At 22.5% G+C, this 15866-nt stretch overlaps 1 protein-coding gene across 1 annotated transcript in view; it reads right to left on the reverse strand.

Annotated features, from left to right (window-relative positions):
- Positions 1 to 2187: 2187 nt before the first annotated feature.
- The window catches only part of LOC129614137 (heterogeneous nuclear ribonucleoprotein L-like), a 198873-nt gene continuing 185194 nt past the window's right edge, over positions 2188 to 15866 (reverse strand). The window contains exon 5 of the mRNA XM_055528538.1: positions 2188 to 2267. Within this exon, the coding sequence (XP_055384513.1) occupies positions 2233 to 2267 (35 nt within the window). The 3' untranslated portion in view covers positions 2188 to 2232. The remainder of the gene's footprint in view (positions 2268 to 15866) is intronic.

Here is a 15866-nt window from a genome sequence, read left to right on the forward strand (position 1 = left end):
TTTGATTTTTCAATTCTCTTAATGATAACTTCAAAAGCTTAAATGTTATAATAAAATTTATCGTTGTTGTTGTTGTTGTTGCAATTAACTTACAAACATATGACGATTTCTATATTGACAAACATATTTTATTTTATTTTTATTATTATTGTTTGTTATCCTTTTTCCTTATAAAGGGCTCTCTCGAAACAATTGCAAATATTTTTTTTTCTTGTTTTTGTTTTCTGCTATTTAAAGTAGAAAGACCAACAATCAAATAGGGTATATTTCATGATGTACAAAATAAAAACAACTACATATATTATATATACATACATAGTAAGAGAGTAAACAGACATTAAGTTAAGAGAAACTATACCACATAAAATGACACCCAGGGGGTAAACTTTATGATTTTAGGCTTGATGATCAAAGCCATAGTATGTTTTGTTTTTTCTTTTAACCGTAACAATATGATTCGACCATAGAATTGACAACAAAAGGAAGTCAAAAGTAAAAAATGGGAAAAATTGAAAGTTACCAAAAAAAAATTTTGTTATTTGTTTTCTTTTTTTTTTGTATTTTTGGAGTGTAAAGAAAATGTTGGTGTTAAAATTTTGTTTATTTTATTCGTTTTTCGTAATAATTTTGATTATTTTGTTTGTGTTGTAAAAGAACAAAGAATTTATAAAGAATTTTTTATCCTTTTCAAAAAAAAAAAAAGAAAAAAAAAAAAATAATTTTTGTTTTTCGATTTCATTTTCCATTACTTAAATTTTTTTCCCATTTTTTATTTAAGGTACATTACATAAGTATATATATATAAAGGAATTTATTTTGATTCCTTTTGTTATTACCAAAATAATAAATAAAGAAAATAAAAGAGAAAATTGTATGCTTACCTTGGGAGATCCCGAATTTTTCTCATATAAAGAAAATTTCATTTTTATATTATTGTAATGTACTTAAATAATTATAAGGTATACACACATTTTTGTTTTAATATTATTATGATGAGAAAGCTTTTCATTTTAACATAAAAAATTTCATTGAGTTGTGGTTCTTTTATTTAAATATAAAATGAGAGCAGATAAGTTGAATAAAATCATTGACGCTTTCAATCGAATTTCTCTTTTAACGAAAAAAAAAAAAAAAACAAAGAAATGTAAATGCAAATTAATGTAATTAAAATTTTCTTTCTTTTGAATTCTTTTGAAATTTCGAAGTATGAATATTTTTTTAGGGCTTATATTTTGTGAGAATTCTTCTGATGTTGAAAAAAGATCACTGTATTCCTGATTTAAATTAAAGGTATTTAAATGAATAGTTGAAATATTTTATTTCCAAGAATGATTTTTTGATTTTGATTGCAAGCATATATGAGTTAGGACCTAAATTATGAGAAAAGCCACCCACATGTTTATACAAATTTTGAAACTATTAAATTTATTATTTAAATGCTTGAAAACAGCAGTAATTTCAATTAAGTAGAAAATAAAAACTTGGTTGTAAAAATTTAATATGCACTTCTTGGCTGTGGGTCTAAATAGGAAAGTGTTAAAAGAAATAAAAAAAATCCCATTATTGTGACTAAGCACACAATACAGTTTTGTTTGAAATGTTGGTATCACTATTAATATTCCAACACAATTCTAACATACCAAACTATAAAGTCTAACATACAAAATTATATATATATATATATATATATATGTATACATACACATATAAAACACTCTTTAATTCAATCACCAAGTACCACCGAGTGGCTATTGTGATAAAAAATTAATAATAGTTAATAATTACAGGGTTTAATATCAATAAAAATAATAAATAGTCAAATTTTTAAGTGTAAACATTTTATAAGGGCCTTCAAAATTTTGAAGAAAAAATGTTTTTTTTTTTGCTATACCTCCTGTACTGCAGTTTTGCATTCGCTGTTGAGAGTTGAAAGTAAACTAATTAGATAATTTACAAACGATCTCATTTTTAAAATATTTCAAAAGTGGAACTAGTGTGTACTCAAAAGGTTAAAATCCCTGTAGCTTGGAAACAGTTCCAATTTAACACTATGTTCTGAACAAAAATTTTATTCATTTTCGATCCTCTACCCGATGGTATATGGCTCCTAACTTGTTGGTGTATTATTTAGATTATTTACTGTAAAATGCTCACTTTATTATTCGAAAGGGAATAACGTCATCATATTGAATATAATCTCAAAGTTAAAGTTACTTACATTTTGATTTTTAATTAGAGATCACTTAATTTGTTATAAGGTGACTTACCTGAAAAGAAAAGAAAAAAAAATGTTAAATAATTTTTATTTTAAATTTTTTCTAAATTAATTAAAAAATTAAATAAAAATTAAAATATTTAATTTCTCTTAATGGAAATTTCTTCATGCAACTGCAGAACAGATGGATGACGTAATCAAAGGAACGAGTTAAAGGCAGAAAAATTCATTAAAAAAATTTTTCTCCTCGAACTGGACTCGAACCAGTGACTAACCGCTTTCTAGGCGGACGCTCTACCAACTGAGCTACAGAGGCATGAAGAAATTTCCGACGAAATGTTCTCTACATTGCTTATACTCTACAATCAATTAAAATTTAAAATATTTAAAATATTAATTTAAAATATTTAAATTTTAATTGATTGTAGAGACAGTAGAACTAATTATCACAACACTAACTTATACCTCAGAAGAGAAAAATCATAATGGTAAGTACATAAAAATTCACCATACAATAATTACTTTTAATATACCAAAAATTAAATTTTTATTATTAAATTATAATTTTATATTACAACAATAATAATTAGCATTATTTTCACTTTAAAATAAATTATGATTACGCGTGTAAATTGTGTTTTTTTTTTAAATTAAATATTAAAGATTAATTTCTTTTGTGTATGCAAGTATTGTGTTAAAGGATTTATTAGAAAATAACATTCATATATGTAATGCTCGCATTTATAATAAAATTTACATTATGATGAAATTTATATATTTTTTACTATTACTAGTTATGCATATACATATAAGTAACATTAATAATAAAGGGGAAAAAGAATATTATTCTTTTTAATAAATTTTCCGCACTTAAACATCATATAAAATGAATAGAAGAAAAATTACAAGTAATAGATGGTATTAATATAATGAAAATATTAATATATTTTATATTATATGCAATGTACTTGTGCTTATGTTGTTGAAATATTTGTTCATCAGTGATTATTAGAGGGTGGTGCGAAAATCATCAAATAATTTACGAAAAAATTATTTCATTTCCTTTATTTCTCTCGTTCTTAGTGAATTTATCAACTTCTTATATTGCGAATGTTATTTACATAGAACACTTTGTAAATAATTTGAAAAACTTTGTTCGGGTTTTCTAATTGAAATGTTTTTAGTACAGTATTCATGTAAGGTATGTATATCTGTGAGTAGTGGTACAGATATTATAATATTTCTTTTATTACTGTTATCGGAATTGTAATAATTATAAAATTTGTAATTAACAATCTTATATGATGAATAATAAATCTGAAATTTTTTTGTATTTCTGCAATTTCAGAATTTCTAAACCATCCTGTCTAAATATACGTTCATATACTTATGTATAATTTAATTTCTTTTATTACAGAATTTCTCGTATAAAAAATGCATGAAATGTTACAATTTTTATACATACATACATACATATATGACATACATAATATCTTTGTTTTCATAAGACATCATCTGTAGCGGACCTACTATTATCCTTCCGGTATCTATATCTCTTATGGTTTTATATCCGGAGAAAAAAAAATTATGAAAAATATAAGTAAATAAATAAATGTATGAGGATAAGTTAAGTATATATATATATGAACAATATTCTTTACAAGAACTACATTTCATATATAAATAATATTTGAGCTAATATTTCCTCTTTTCTTTCAAATTCATTTTTCATTCATTTTATAAAGACGAAAAAATATAGAAAAAAAAAACAAAAAGAGAATAAAATTTTTTTTTTCAGCCACTTGTTTCTCTACTTTCTTATTTTTTAGTCTATTTTATTTTTCATATTCTGTCAAAGTAACTGTCATAATATTATATATGAAATTATATTTTTATAATTATATGCAATTGACATTTTCATTTTCATAATTCAATGTTATATAAGTAGTTGTGTACAATATTATATACATGAGAATATGAGATAGATAACAGTGTGTGTGATGAGTATAAGAAAAATGTAAGGTATTCTCTCTGTTTTTACATAGTGTGACAGCGCAAGAAAAAATTTCTAAACCAAAATTTAAAAATAATTTTATAATTTAACATTATATAAATTTGCAATAATAACAGTAAATGTCAGTTATTCAAAATTTTACCTAAAGTTTTAGAAAAAGCACGATTAAAATATTCCAATTCGAAACGGATTTTGAGAAACATATTTGTTTATTTATGGAATGAGAAGATATTTAAAGAAATTAATACTTTTGTATATGCAAGTTCAATAAATTTTAACAATAGGGTTCTGTGTCTACTAAATTGAATTTTTTACATTAAAATTCCAAAACTGAAAATCTCTTAAACTATATATCTTTTATGTTCGATAGCCATTTCCTTAAATTCAACTTTAGAACTTGTATTAATAATTTTCTTAAGTGAGATAATGTAAGTCGAAATTGAATGATCTTTGTTTTTATAACGTTATTCAACTGAACACTTTGTACACATACTGCACAATCGATTTTACATATATGTGTAGGTATATCATATTAAAAATTTTTTTTTTGAAAAAAAAAATATATGAATAGAATTTTTATTTTTTTTTTTTTTATTAATGCTTGAAATCTTAGAAAGGATATTTTCATTTAATAAGGACAATTGAGATACATTTGTCAATATTTTTCATTTGGGAATTTATATCATTTTCAAGATAAAAAATAGAAATAAGAAAAGCAAAGTAAAAAATTAAAAAAATAAATTAATAGATAAAAGAATAAAAAGGAAAAGGATGGGAAATATTTATTATTCTTAATTTTATTTTTTGTCGGCAATTCTTCAAAATAAGAGAGAGGAATGAAAAATATTTCATCGCACTTACTTTTATTAATTCATAATGATTATAGTAATACATATGTATGTATGTATATGTAAGTTGTAGATTTATGAATTGAATATTATTTTGGTATTAAGAAGATAATGAAATGTGGGTAACAATAAAAATTTTAAATTATTATTGAATGCATCCTTTGGCACTTGGTTAATTGAAATATTTTGTTCATTGTTTAATTTAAAAAAAAAATTTTTAATAAAATTTTAATAAAATTTCAAATATAATTATTTTGATAGCGGCATATATCTGTGTGAGTTGAAGTATAGTTCGGATGCTGGAACAATTTCAAAAAATTTCAATGTATGTTTTTTAAAGAATTTTAAATCTGGTTAAAAATGGTTAAGATTGGCATGAAAAGTTCATAGGTAGAATATAAAGCAAATCAGTTTATGGTCAAATTAAATGTTATATGATTTCGTACCATTTGTTACTCCATACATCATCTCCAATGTACACCTGCACACATAAAAATAATCAGGGTTTTTTCTTTTTTGTTGAAATTTATTTTACCTTTATAGAGCGCTCATTTGAAGCGGCTCGAATATTCAGTTAAAAAGTTCTTTAATTTTCAATTTAGTTTAAATAAGTTAGAGCACAATTTCTTTGAGCTCTTATAAATCATTATAAATTTTCAAAATATTTCAATTTTTCTTCTATGAAAGACCTTTAAAATATTAAGAAATAAAATTATTTGAAAATCTTCATAACATACAAAGTAAAGATTGGTGTTACAATTTATATACATGTAGATCTCTAAATTAATAGATCAAAATTAAATTTAATCCGAAGACAGACCAATACTGAAACTAATAGATAAAATCGAAAGAAAAAAAAAATAAATAAATTTTTTTTTTGATCCTCTCTATTGTCAATGAATTTCAATAAAATAAAAGAAAAAGAATAACAATTTATATAAGAAAAAAAAAATTATAAAAAAAAAAAATTGAAAAATATTTCTATCATGACGTAAATTTCAATTCATTATTGTTGTTGTTTGTGTACGATGAAATGAGGAAAAATTTTATATTAAAGTGAAAAAAAAATTGATGAAAATTGAAAAATTGAGAAATAGAAAAAAAAAAAGTAGAATAAGGTAAAGAAAATTAAAGATCAAGAATTTCATTTCAAATGTTGAATGAATTTTTATTTTTTGTATTTTTTATTCTCTTCATTTCAACAAAGTTTTCCATTTTCCTATATATAGAAAAGAAAAGAAGAAATAATGAAAATTATTTGATGAATTCTTGTGGCATTTTCAGTTCATTTTTTTTTTTTTTTTTGGAAGTTTTCGATATTTTGTTATCAATAAAATATTTTTGGAAATGAAAATCCTTTTGTTTAATTAAAATTATGATTATCAATAAATAAATTTTTGGTATATGCATTTCAATTCTGAACTCGAATACAAAAATTAAATTCTGTCACAGATTCACTGAATGCATAGGCAAAGAATTAAAATAGAAAAATATTTGACTTTGAATTTTTTGGTTTTTTAATAGAAAAATGATTTTAAATTTGTGAAAAATTTTTTTTTTTATGAATATTTTAGTGATGGTGAAATTATTTTAATGACGAATTCGTTAATATTTTGGATGATTACGAGTATACTGTAATATTTTCCAAAAAATTTTTAAAATCTCAAATAAATTTTATGTTCATATATAATGGAAAGCATTTAATAGAGTTTAAGGTATCAAGAGCATTTGTGGAAAATTTAAAATTGCCCTTTATCACAAAATTATCTCCCGTGATCTATTAATTTAAAAGTTTAACTCAATGGATAGCCTATAAATGCGCTTTGTATAATTCAAAGTGAAATATACTTAAATTACGATAAAATGTGAAACAAATTCTGAAAATACTAATTCAGTTTAAATATTTTATATGTTTTAAGAATTCATTGGTTTCCTATCTTACCATTTCCGATAATCAATTTTAAATTTAATAAAAGTATTTTTTGAAATATCTGTTTAATGCATTAATTTAACTTTAAAATGAAAATTAAAATTTAAATCATGAAATCTTTAATACAAAAAAAAAAATATTTTTCAATTTTTCAAATTTTTCTTTTTAATGAAATTATATGCAATGATTATCTTGTGTTTGCAAGAAAAAAAAAGGAAAAAATATAAAAATTGTGTGTACGTTTACATGAATATTTAAGTAGGTGCCATCTGTTTCCCTCTATATTGAAATTTATATACATACGTAATAATGCCGAACAAATTTATAAGTAAATTGTGCATCTATATGTACATTTACATGATATTAAAATATAACATTAGTAAAACATAATATGTATATATATGCAACATTGAAAAGCAGATGTTTTAAAAGAAATTTATGTAGACTCAATAATGTTGAATTGGAAATATATGAATTTCATATACCTATATGTACAAGTATGTATACATATACACATAAAATTTAATTTAATGCACGTATACATCATAATAAAAATTCTTTTTTTAAATATTTTTTAATAAATTCATTCATTAATAATTTACTGGCTAAGTTATATGATTTATATTGGTTTCCCGATTAGAAAACAGAAAGAGTGTAGTGGAAGACTTATAAAAATTTTAAAATTTTCGTTTTGGATTATAAATACGTTAGAATTTTTTAGAGTTTTTCTTGTTAATAAATTTTATTTTCCTAAAAAATTGGAATTTTGATAGTATAACAATAAATACACTAACCCACTAATACAATACTTAATATTGTAAGAATTAAAAAAATCTCAAAAAATTTTATTAATGTCGTATTTTTTATTTGTAATATTATCTTTCAAAAGATTCACGATGATAGTTTTATTTACGACAGTAAGTATTGGCAATATTAAATTTGTAAATCAAATAAGTATATTAATCACTAGAATTAAATTTCTTTTAATATTAATTATGAGGCCAGTAATTATTTGTTATTACATGTAAATTTGTTAACAGTTAACATTTTACAAAGTACATCCCACTACTTCTCTAAAAGAGAGCAGTATATTCTTATTATATTATCTCTTTTATTATTGCGTTACTGTCATAATTTTATTGAAAAATCATACAAGTTAGAGTTATCACTACGTTACTAATCAATATAGACGATAAAATATATGGACACTTGAAATTTAATTTTCTGGAAAGAAAAGCTCCTGTAATGGCTACTGATCAATAAGAAGAAACTACGAATAAAGATAGATTATTTAATTTAGTATTTTTATATAAAAATTGCAGTAAATTTTGTTATTCATATTAATTAATTAAGTAATGTTGAAAATAACAGAAATTAATTAAATTTTTATTTGTTTTATGGGGAAATTTTGTATAATTCGAAAAATTTATATACATTTACATGCATATATATGTAAAAGAAAATTTTTTTTCGAAAAGAGTATGGTGTTGTACATGAAATATATTTTATGTAATTTAAAATTATTTTTTCTTTGTGATATCATTCAATCTATCATGAAATCAAAATCTTAAATGAATAATAAAATCAATTTGATTAGAAAATCACGTATTCCCAAATATAAATATTTTTATTTTATTTGTTCAGAACATTTAACTGCTCAGAAATAATATTAAGTACTCGTAAATTATATGAGTTTTCCTATTATAAATTTAATTAATTTTTTTTTTTCAAATGTATTTCATTTGATAGTTGGTTTTCATATTTTAAAATAATTATGGCAATTTCATATGCATAGAATGTAAATTTAATGTGTACTATATTATATTAAGATTCAATTGGAAATGTGTTTGGACTGTTATTCATTTTATAAAAAGAGATTTTAAGCGAAGTTTATTCATATAAGAAGAAAAATGGTGGTTGCTAGTTTTGCTCAGTTTTGTAGACTCTCATCTCGTTTTAATCAAATTTTAATTTTGTTTTTGAGCATTTTGTAAACATTATAGAATTGTTTTCTCCTTTACGTCTTACACTCATTAAAATATTTATTCTCTTAATTCTCTTTTTTCTTAATTTTCCTCTTAATTCTCTTTTTTCTTAGAATATAATTTTCTATTTGAAGTTAAATTAAATTTTAAGGCAAATTCTGCAAATTTTAATAATTTTTATAATATAGATCATTAAAATTAATGTAATATCAAAGAAATTTAGCAAAAAAAATGAAATTTATTTTTAGTTGAATTTTTCTTTTAATGAACAATTCTAATGATGGTCTCTCTAAGCAAATATTAAAATTTTATTGTGAACACAAAAAGAGTTGCAAAATATACGTGTTCCTTTACAAAATAATTTCTGTTTACGGATTTGTTACGCTTACGCTATACTAAGGCGTTATATTCTCTGTAGAAAAGGTCGTTGAAAAAATATGCCTTCAGTATGAAAATTGTTCTTTGACAGAATTCTCTGTAGTGCAAAAACTTCTAACGAAAGTTTTCCATTCTCTGGCTCTTAATTTGATTCTATTAGTTCGGCAATGGTTTTATGTAACTGAAAAAGTTTTTAAATTATATTTTATTCTTCTTTGATTAAAACTAAATTTTTGTTACAACAATGAGCGAAGAAGAAAAAAAAAATTATTTATTCCTTTTAAAAAACAATCGGTCATGTTATGACGCGAGATATTTTTTATACAGAATAAAAATGGAAAAAAAAAAACGGTTTTTTTTAGAATTTAAAAAAATATAAAAAAACTTTTAAAAAAATCCTTGTGTAGGAATTGCTTTCGTAAAAAAAAACTCATGAAATTATTTCCGTATGAAAGGATCTCTGAAAATGACGTTATCATAAAAATCAATTTGTTAAAAAGAGAAGAAAAAAAAAAGAACGAGCTAGAAATAAAAAAAAAAATTGAAGGTTTTTTTTTTTTTATTTTCTTCCACTGAACAAATTTTTTGACATAATAAATGTCAAAATAAATATTAAAAAAATGCAAAGTAATAAAATGTAGAAAAGAATAAAAGCTGAGAAAATAATTTAATTGTCAAATATAATAAGTTTTTCTACATTACACTTCTATTCAAATAGTATACATAGAAATTTTTTTTTTGTGTATAACAAAAGAATAAAAGAGGTAAAAGTGTCCCTGCACATATAGGTATAGTTTTGATAACAGGGTGTCGGAATAAAATTTATTTTTAATAGAAATAAAATTAAGTGACAAAACGGTATTTTTTTTCGAAAATGATTTCCTCTTAAGATCTTTGTAAATTATTCCATTTGGTGAAATAAATTTTAGTGACTTTACAGCATTCTATTATAGTTCACTTAAATCTTCAATTCTTTCTATTTGTATTTTATGACATCTACTATACGGAATGCTTTCAATAGCTGTTAAACTTAATTGAGAAAAATATTTGTTACCTTCGTATTTTTGCAAATATTTGCAGAGTTTTGTTAAATAACAGAATATGGAGTAGATGGAACATTCAATGGCTAGAAAATCTATTTCATATTTTAATTTCTTTATCGACATTGTAAAATTGTTTGATTTGATAAAAATTCGATAAAAGACGTATAAATGTTCGTCGATTTTATTTGTATATTGTTGGAGAATTAGTTTTGACGGAAAACAAAAAACTTCATCCAAATATCACCAGCTTTCATTGAAATTGAATTGAGTTTTGTTAAACCTCATATTTGAACACCATATTGCTTAATTTTTTTTTTAAATTTAAAGTATTACAAAATTTAATGGTAAGCTTTGTGTTGTAGTGTTTGGTATATAAAGAAAATTAATTTTCTGTTCGTCAAACAAAACAAAACTGTTGTATGGGCATCAAACAAAACTATTGTATGGGCAACAAACATATTCATGTTTATGCTCAAACAACAGTTTTGTTTGATAATGCTCATACATCTGCCAATGTTATACGAGATAATATTAAGCACAGATATTATCAAACTCAATAGAAATGACAACTTACAGTTATACAAAGAGATATGAGAATAAAAAATATGAAAGAGTGACATTGTTATTTAAATTTAATTTTTTCTTTTATTGTAAATAGATTCGTACACATTTTTAAGAGAAAAAAAAAATAATAATATTCGAAAGTAAGAGTAAGCTGTGTTGGAAATGAAAAATTATCTTCTCGAATCATAATATCCTTTCATTATTATTAGTGTTATAATGAACTCAGTTAGTCAGTTAGTTTATTCTTAAATTTTTTTCATTTTGTTTTCTGTTTGTAAATATTTGGCACATAATAAAAATCTTATGATCCTGTGGTGCTTTTTCAGTACATATATAGTTTAATTTTTTATTTCCTTAATACTTCCCTGCCTCCTTTCAGAATTATTTCACATTTTTAGTTCTTTTCTTTCTTACAAAAAGTTTAAAATAAATAATTTTTTTTACAGTGCATTGTAAAAACAACCTATAATACAAGTGTAAGTTGTCAAATAAAATTAAAAATGAAAATAAAATTTATTATCCTGACAACCGGAAATCTCGGTAGTGTGTTAGCGTTTTTTTTTTTTTTTAATTTCTGTTTTTATTAAGTTATAAAGGAAGAAGTTATTTTATGCTATTTATTTCCGGTTTTATAGCATGTTATATTTTTGTCTTTTAAGTTCCGGAATAACTTTTTCATTTGGTTTTATTTCATATTCAGTTTTGGTAATTTTTTTGTTTTCGTTATTTTTGACTCTAGACTTTCTATTTTCGAAGTCATAAAGGATTTGAAAAATAACAATAATATTTATTTTTTTTTTTTTATTTTAATTTATCTTTTGTTAGTATAAAATTGTCAAGTGGATACCCTATGGAATTCTATATCAAAAATTTTGAATATGCAAAACTGAAAGCAAAAGAATGAAATGTGGAAAATGAAAAATTAAAAAAAAAAAAAATTTAACTATTGAGAAATGATCTAGTATTATTACAGGAAATTATAAGTAATACGTGGAAATCGTCAATTCAAAAAAGCCCACTAGTAAGAGCTGAATTTATCTTAATTTTTTTAGAGTAAGAATTATTTTATGTTCACTATAGGTATCTTTTATGTAGAAATTAACAATAATGATCGAATTTGAATTAAAGGATGACTTATGTTAAAAATAAAACTGTTCATACTGACATTATTACTATAGTTTTGTTATCAGCCCTTAACTTCAGAATTAAATCGTTTTCGGTCGCATAAAATATTTGCCTATTTTTATTCTATAAGGTTATACTTTTAATGTTAAAATTACCTCTTTTCCTGCATTGTGTTTAGTCAAGTAAAACGAATAATTTTTCGGAATTTTACAATTTCAAATTTACAAAAATATGATGTTTAAAAGCGTAAAATTATTTTATTGAAATTTTCACCTTTTCGTTTTTTGTTATTCAGTTCTTCCTGCTATACATAAATAAAATAAGAATGAAAGAAGCAAAAGTAATTCGTGCCTTTTGTTAAAATTTTTGATCAAGCAAAGTATAGCGTATTATTTGAATTAAATGCAATCATAAATTTCCTTTAAAGAAAAGTTTAATCTTTAATTTAATTCATCTATTGTAAATCGCAGTTAGAATGAAATTTAGAAATGAATTAAGTAAATTTTAATACACGATTTCATCAATTTTATGAGATGAATTAAAATGAAAATATGGTTTAGGCATAAAATATTGAAGTAAAATTTATGATTTCATAATATTAGTCAAAGTTGGGCAATAAATTTTAAAATAAATGTGGTAAAAATGATAAAACCGAAATCAAATATTTTCTTAAATTTATTATTTTTTTTTTTACATTTAAATATTACTATGACTATATCCCATATTTCTCTATAACCACATTTAATTGAAATCAAACGCAAAAGTTCAATTATTCTGTATTGACATGCGTTTGTATACATGGACATATCAATGTACATAGTAAAATGTAATAGTTTACAAACTTGTACTATGTATAACTATTTTCTATATGTTATATAGATACATAAATACTAAGGCATTAAGGTTTCTATATTTTTATATTATTATTTGTGGTTTACATGTCAATCTATAAATAAAATGATTAACAGCATCATAAAAATTCGCTTAAAACACGCAAAAATATTACTGCACTAAATCTTCTTGATATGCCAAATGATATCCGTATATAATAATATGTGTGTTTTTAATATCTGTGCCTATATCACATATATTGTATGTATATGTATACCATAAATTTAATACAAATACAATTTTCTAAAATAACTACATACATATGTACAATATGAAATATTAGTAGTAATAACACCATTAAAGAAATTTCCTTGCGCTTGTTTTCCATTCTATTTCTATATACAGGATAAATATCTGTTTGGTTTATTTCAATCTTTACTATACTAATTTATATTTATTGGCAATATAAATGGTCTATGTAACCTGCTTTCCAAAAATCTAATTCTTTTGGCGTTTTTATTTATTGTATTTTCTTTTTGTTTCGTATTGATTAAGATTGAAGGAACTTCTCTTTCTTTATATAGATGATATTCTAGATATTATGTGGAAAATTCCAGGATATATAGTGTTAGAAAAATAACAAAAAATGAAAAAATTCATGAACGTGATTTATGCTGGTGGTTGGTTACACAGAAAACAAAAAAAAATCTGTGAAATTACTGAATAGTATCAGTTTCATGAATTACAGTTAAAATATTATCATTATGGGCTGTAAAATATATCTTGTATAGCTATAAGCATTCTCGTATAGATATTTTTATATTTTCATACTATGTGTTATGATATGTGAGCTATAAAATTAAATCCTATAGAGAATTTAATGTTAACAAAATATGTAGTTTCTTAATTATGAATATTTTGATATTAGATAATATAAAATTAGAGATTGAGTAGATATTCATTGATTATACATAGAGAAAGCGTGAAAAATTTTGAAACAAAATAGTTTTTGAGATGTGTTTTGTGTTCTTTCATTTCTCTTTTTGCTTTCCTTATAGAGAAAGTGTTAAAAATATCCATGTTTAGTAAAATTGGTCTTCTTCTTTTGAAACTTAAATAATTTCTCATTTATATTTCAAAGTTTTAATTTAAAAATTTCTAATTCAAAACATAAATCATATTCCAGATGAACCTAAATCTTAAAGTACCGATAAACTAATATAAATTTTTTTCTCCTATTATTATATTTTTCCAATAAAGGGCCTACAAGTTTAAAAGATCAACATATTCTCCTCCTCTGTATGTGTAATATTGTATTCTTTTTGTGGTTTCATATCTAAACTTCATATGGTATAATTGAACAAACAAAGAGAAAGAAATAACAAAAAAAAAAATATAAGAAAGAAGTGAAAAGATTCACTAATATCCTGTGGTGGTTTTTATTTTATATTATATACATATACATATATTATTATTTTTTTTTGTTTAACAACAAGAGTTCATATTAAGTCCGCTTTTGTAATTGGTAAGCATTTTCTTTATTATGTGAATATTAACAGTTTTTATTACAAAAACAAAAATTTAAAAAGAAATAAAAGAAATTTTTTTATATTATGTATGTATTATTATGTAGTTCTCTATAAGTAAAGGATTAAAAGGAAAATGAAAAAGAATTACCAAGTATCCTTTATTACAAACGCCTGTTGTGAGATCGTTTCTCTTGACCGTTTATTTTAATTATCTGTTAATATAGAGAATAATGTGAAAATTTTTAGTTTACTTTCATATTTTATTTTTCTAGTTTCTACTCTGCACAGTAATTTTTAGTTACAATATTTAAGTTAAGTTTGATTACGTGTCCAGCTGATAGATGAAATTTTTTAAATAATCACTAAAATATGCAAAATTTTGCTGCTATCAATATTTTTCTACAATTATTTGATTACTTGTTGTGGCTGAAATTACTATGTTTTCAAAACTGAAATATTGAAATATTGGAATAAATCGGATGATTTAGCGATCACTGTCACAATACATAATATTACTACTTTAGTTTCATAGTACAACAATTCAACCAAATTTCGTAACAGCAACTATTGCATATTAAATTGAAAACAAAAATGTCGAGAAAATAGAGTTAAATAGTTTATTGTTGATTTTCTCTCTCTTTTCTCATTTTTATGGTTGCTTTATAATAATATTTATAATAAATTTCCCAGCATGGTGGTTAAACTTTTTAGTCAGAGTTTTCTTAATATTTATGTATATGTTTGTATATATAGAATTGTGTATATATGTTTATATATGTATAAGAAAATGCAAATTAATGATAGGTACTTCTAAAGTTTTTGTTTAATTATGTAATAAAAAAAAAAAGAGTACAATGAAAATTGAAAATAAAACAAAAAAAAATTTGCGCCGTATGAAATAAATTAAAGAGAAGTTAGAAATTAAAACAATGAAAAAATAAAAGAGAATATTAATAATGAGGCGAACAACTGAAAACAAACTTATTAAAAAAGTAAAACAGAAAAAATTTAATTGAAAATTTTTTTACTCTCATTTTTATTTCTCACATATTCTCATATAATATTATTATGTGAGTATTTTAACGCGTTTCTATACTTCTAATGAGATTATGAGCTTGTTGTGGTTTTTTATATCAATATTATTTTTCAGTAGTGTTCACATGCGCCCGTAAGTGCTGTTTGCAATCCTTTAATAAAAAGCACTGATTTAGAGAATTAAATTTCAAATTTTCATAATAATTATTAATTATATACAGATCAAAGGAGAGTTTCACTTAAACAGGATTCTTTTTAGAAAATTCAAGGATCTGCAGAAAGAAAGAAAGAAAATCACAAATTTTCAAATATTTATCAACTTATTAAAAATTTTTGTTTTAAAGTATTAAACCAAATAATGTTAACATT

The sequence above is a fragment of the Condylostylus longicornis genome, unplaced genomic scaffold (genome assembly GCF_029603195.1).
Source record: "Condylostylus longicornis isolate FDR11 unplaced genomic scaffold, ASM2960319v2 ptg000101l, whole genome shotgun sequence".
NCBI classification, from domain to species: Eukaryota; Metazoa; Arthropoda; class Insecta; order Diptera; family Dolichopodidae; genus Condylostylus; species Condylostylus longicornis.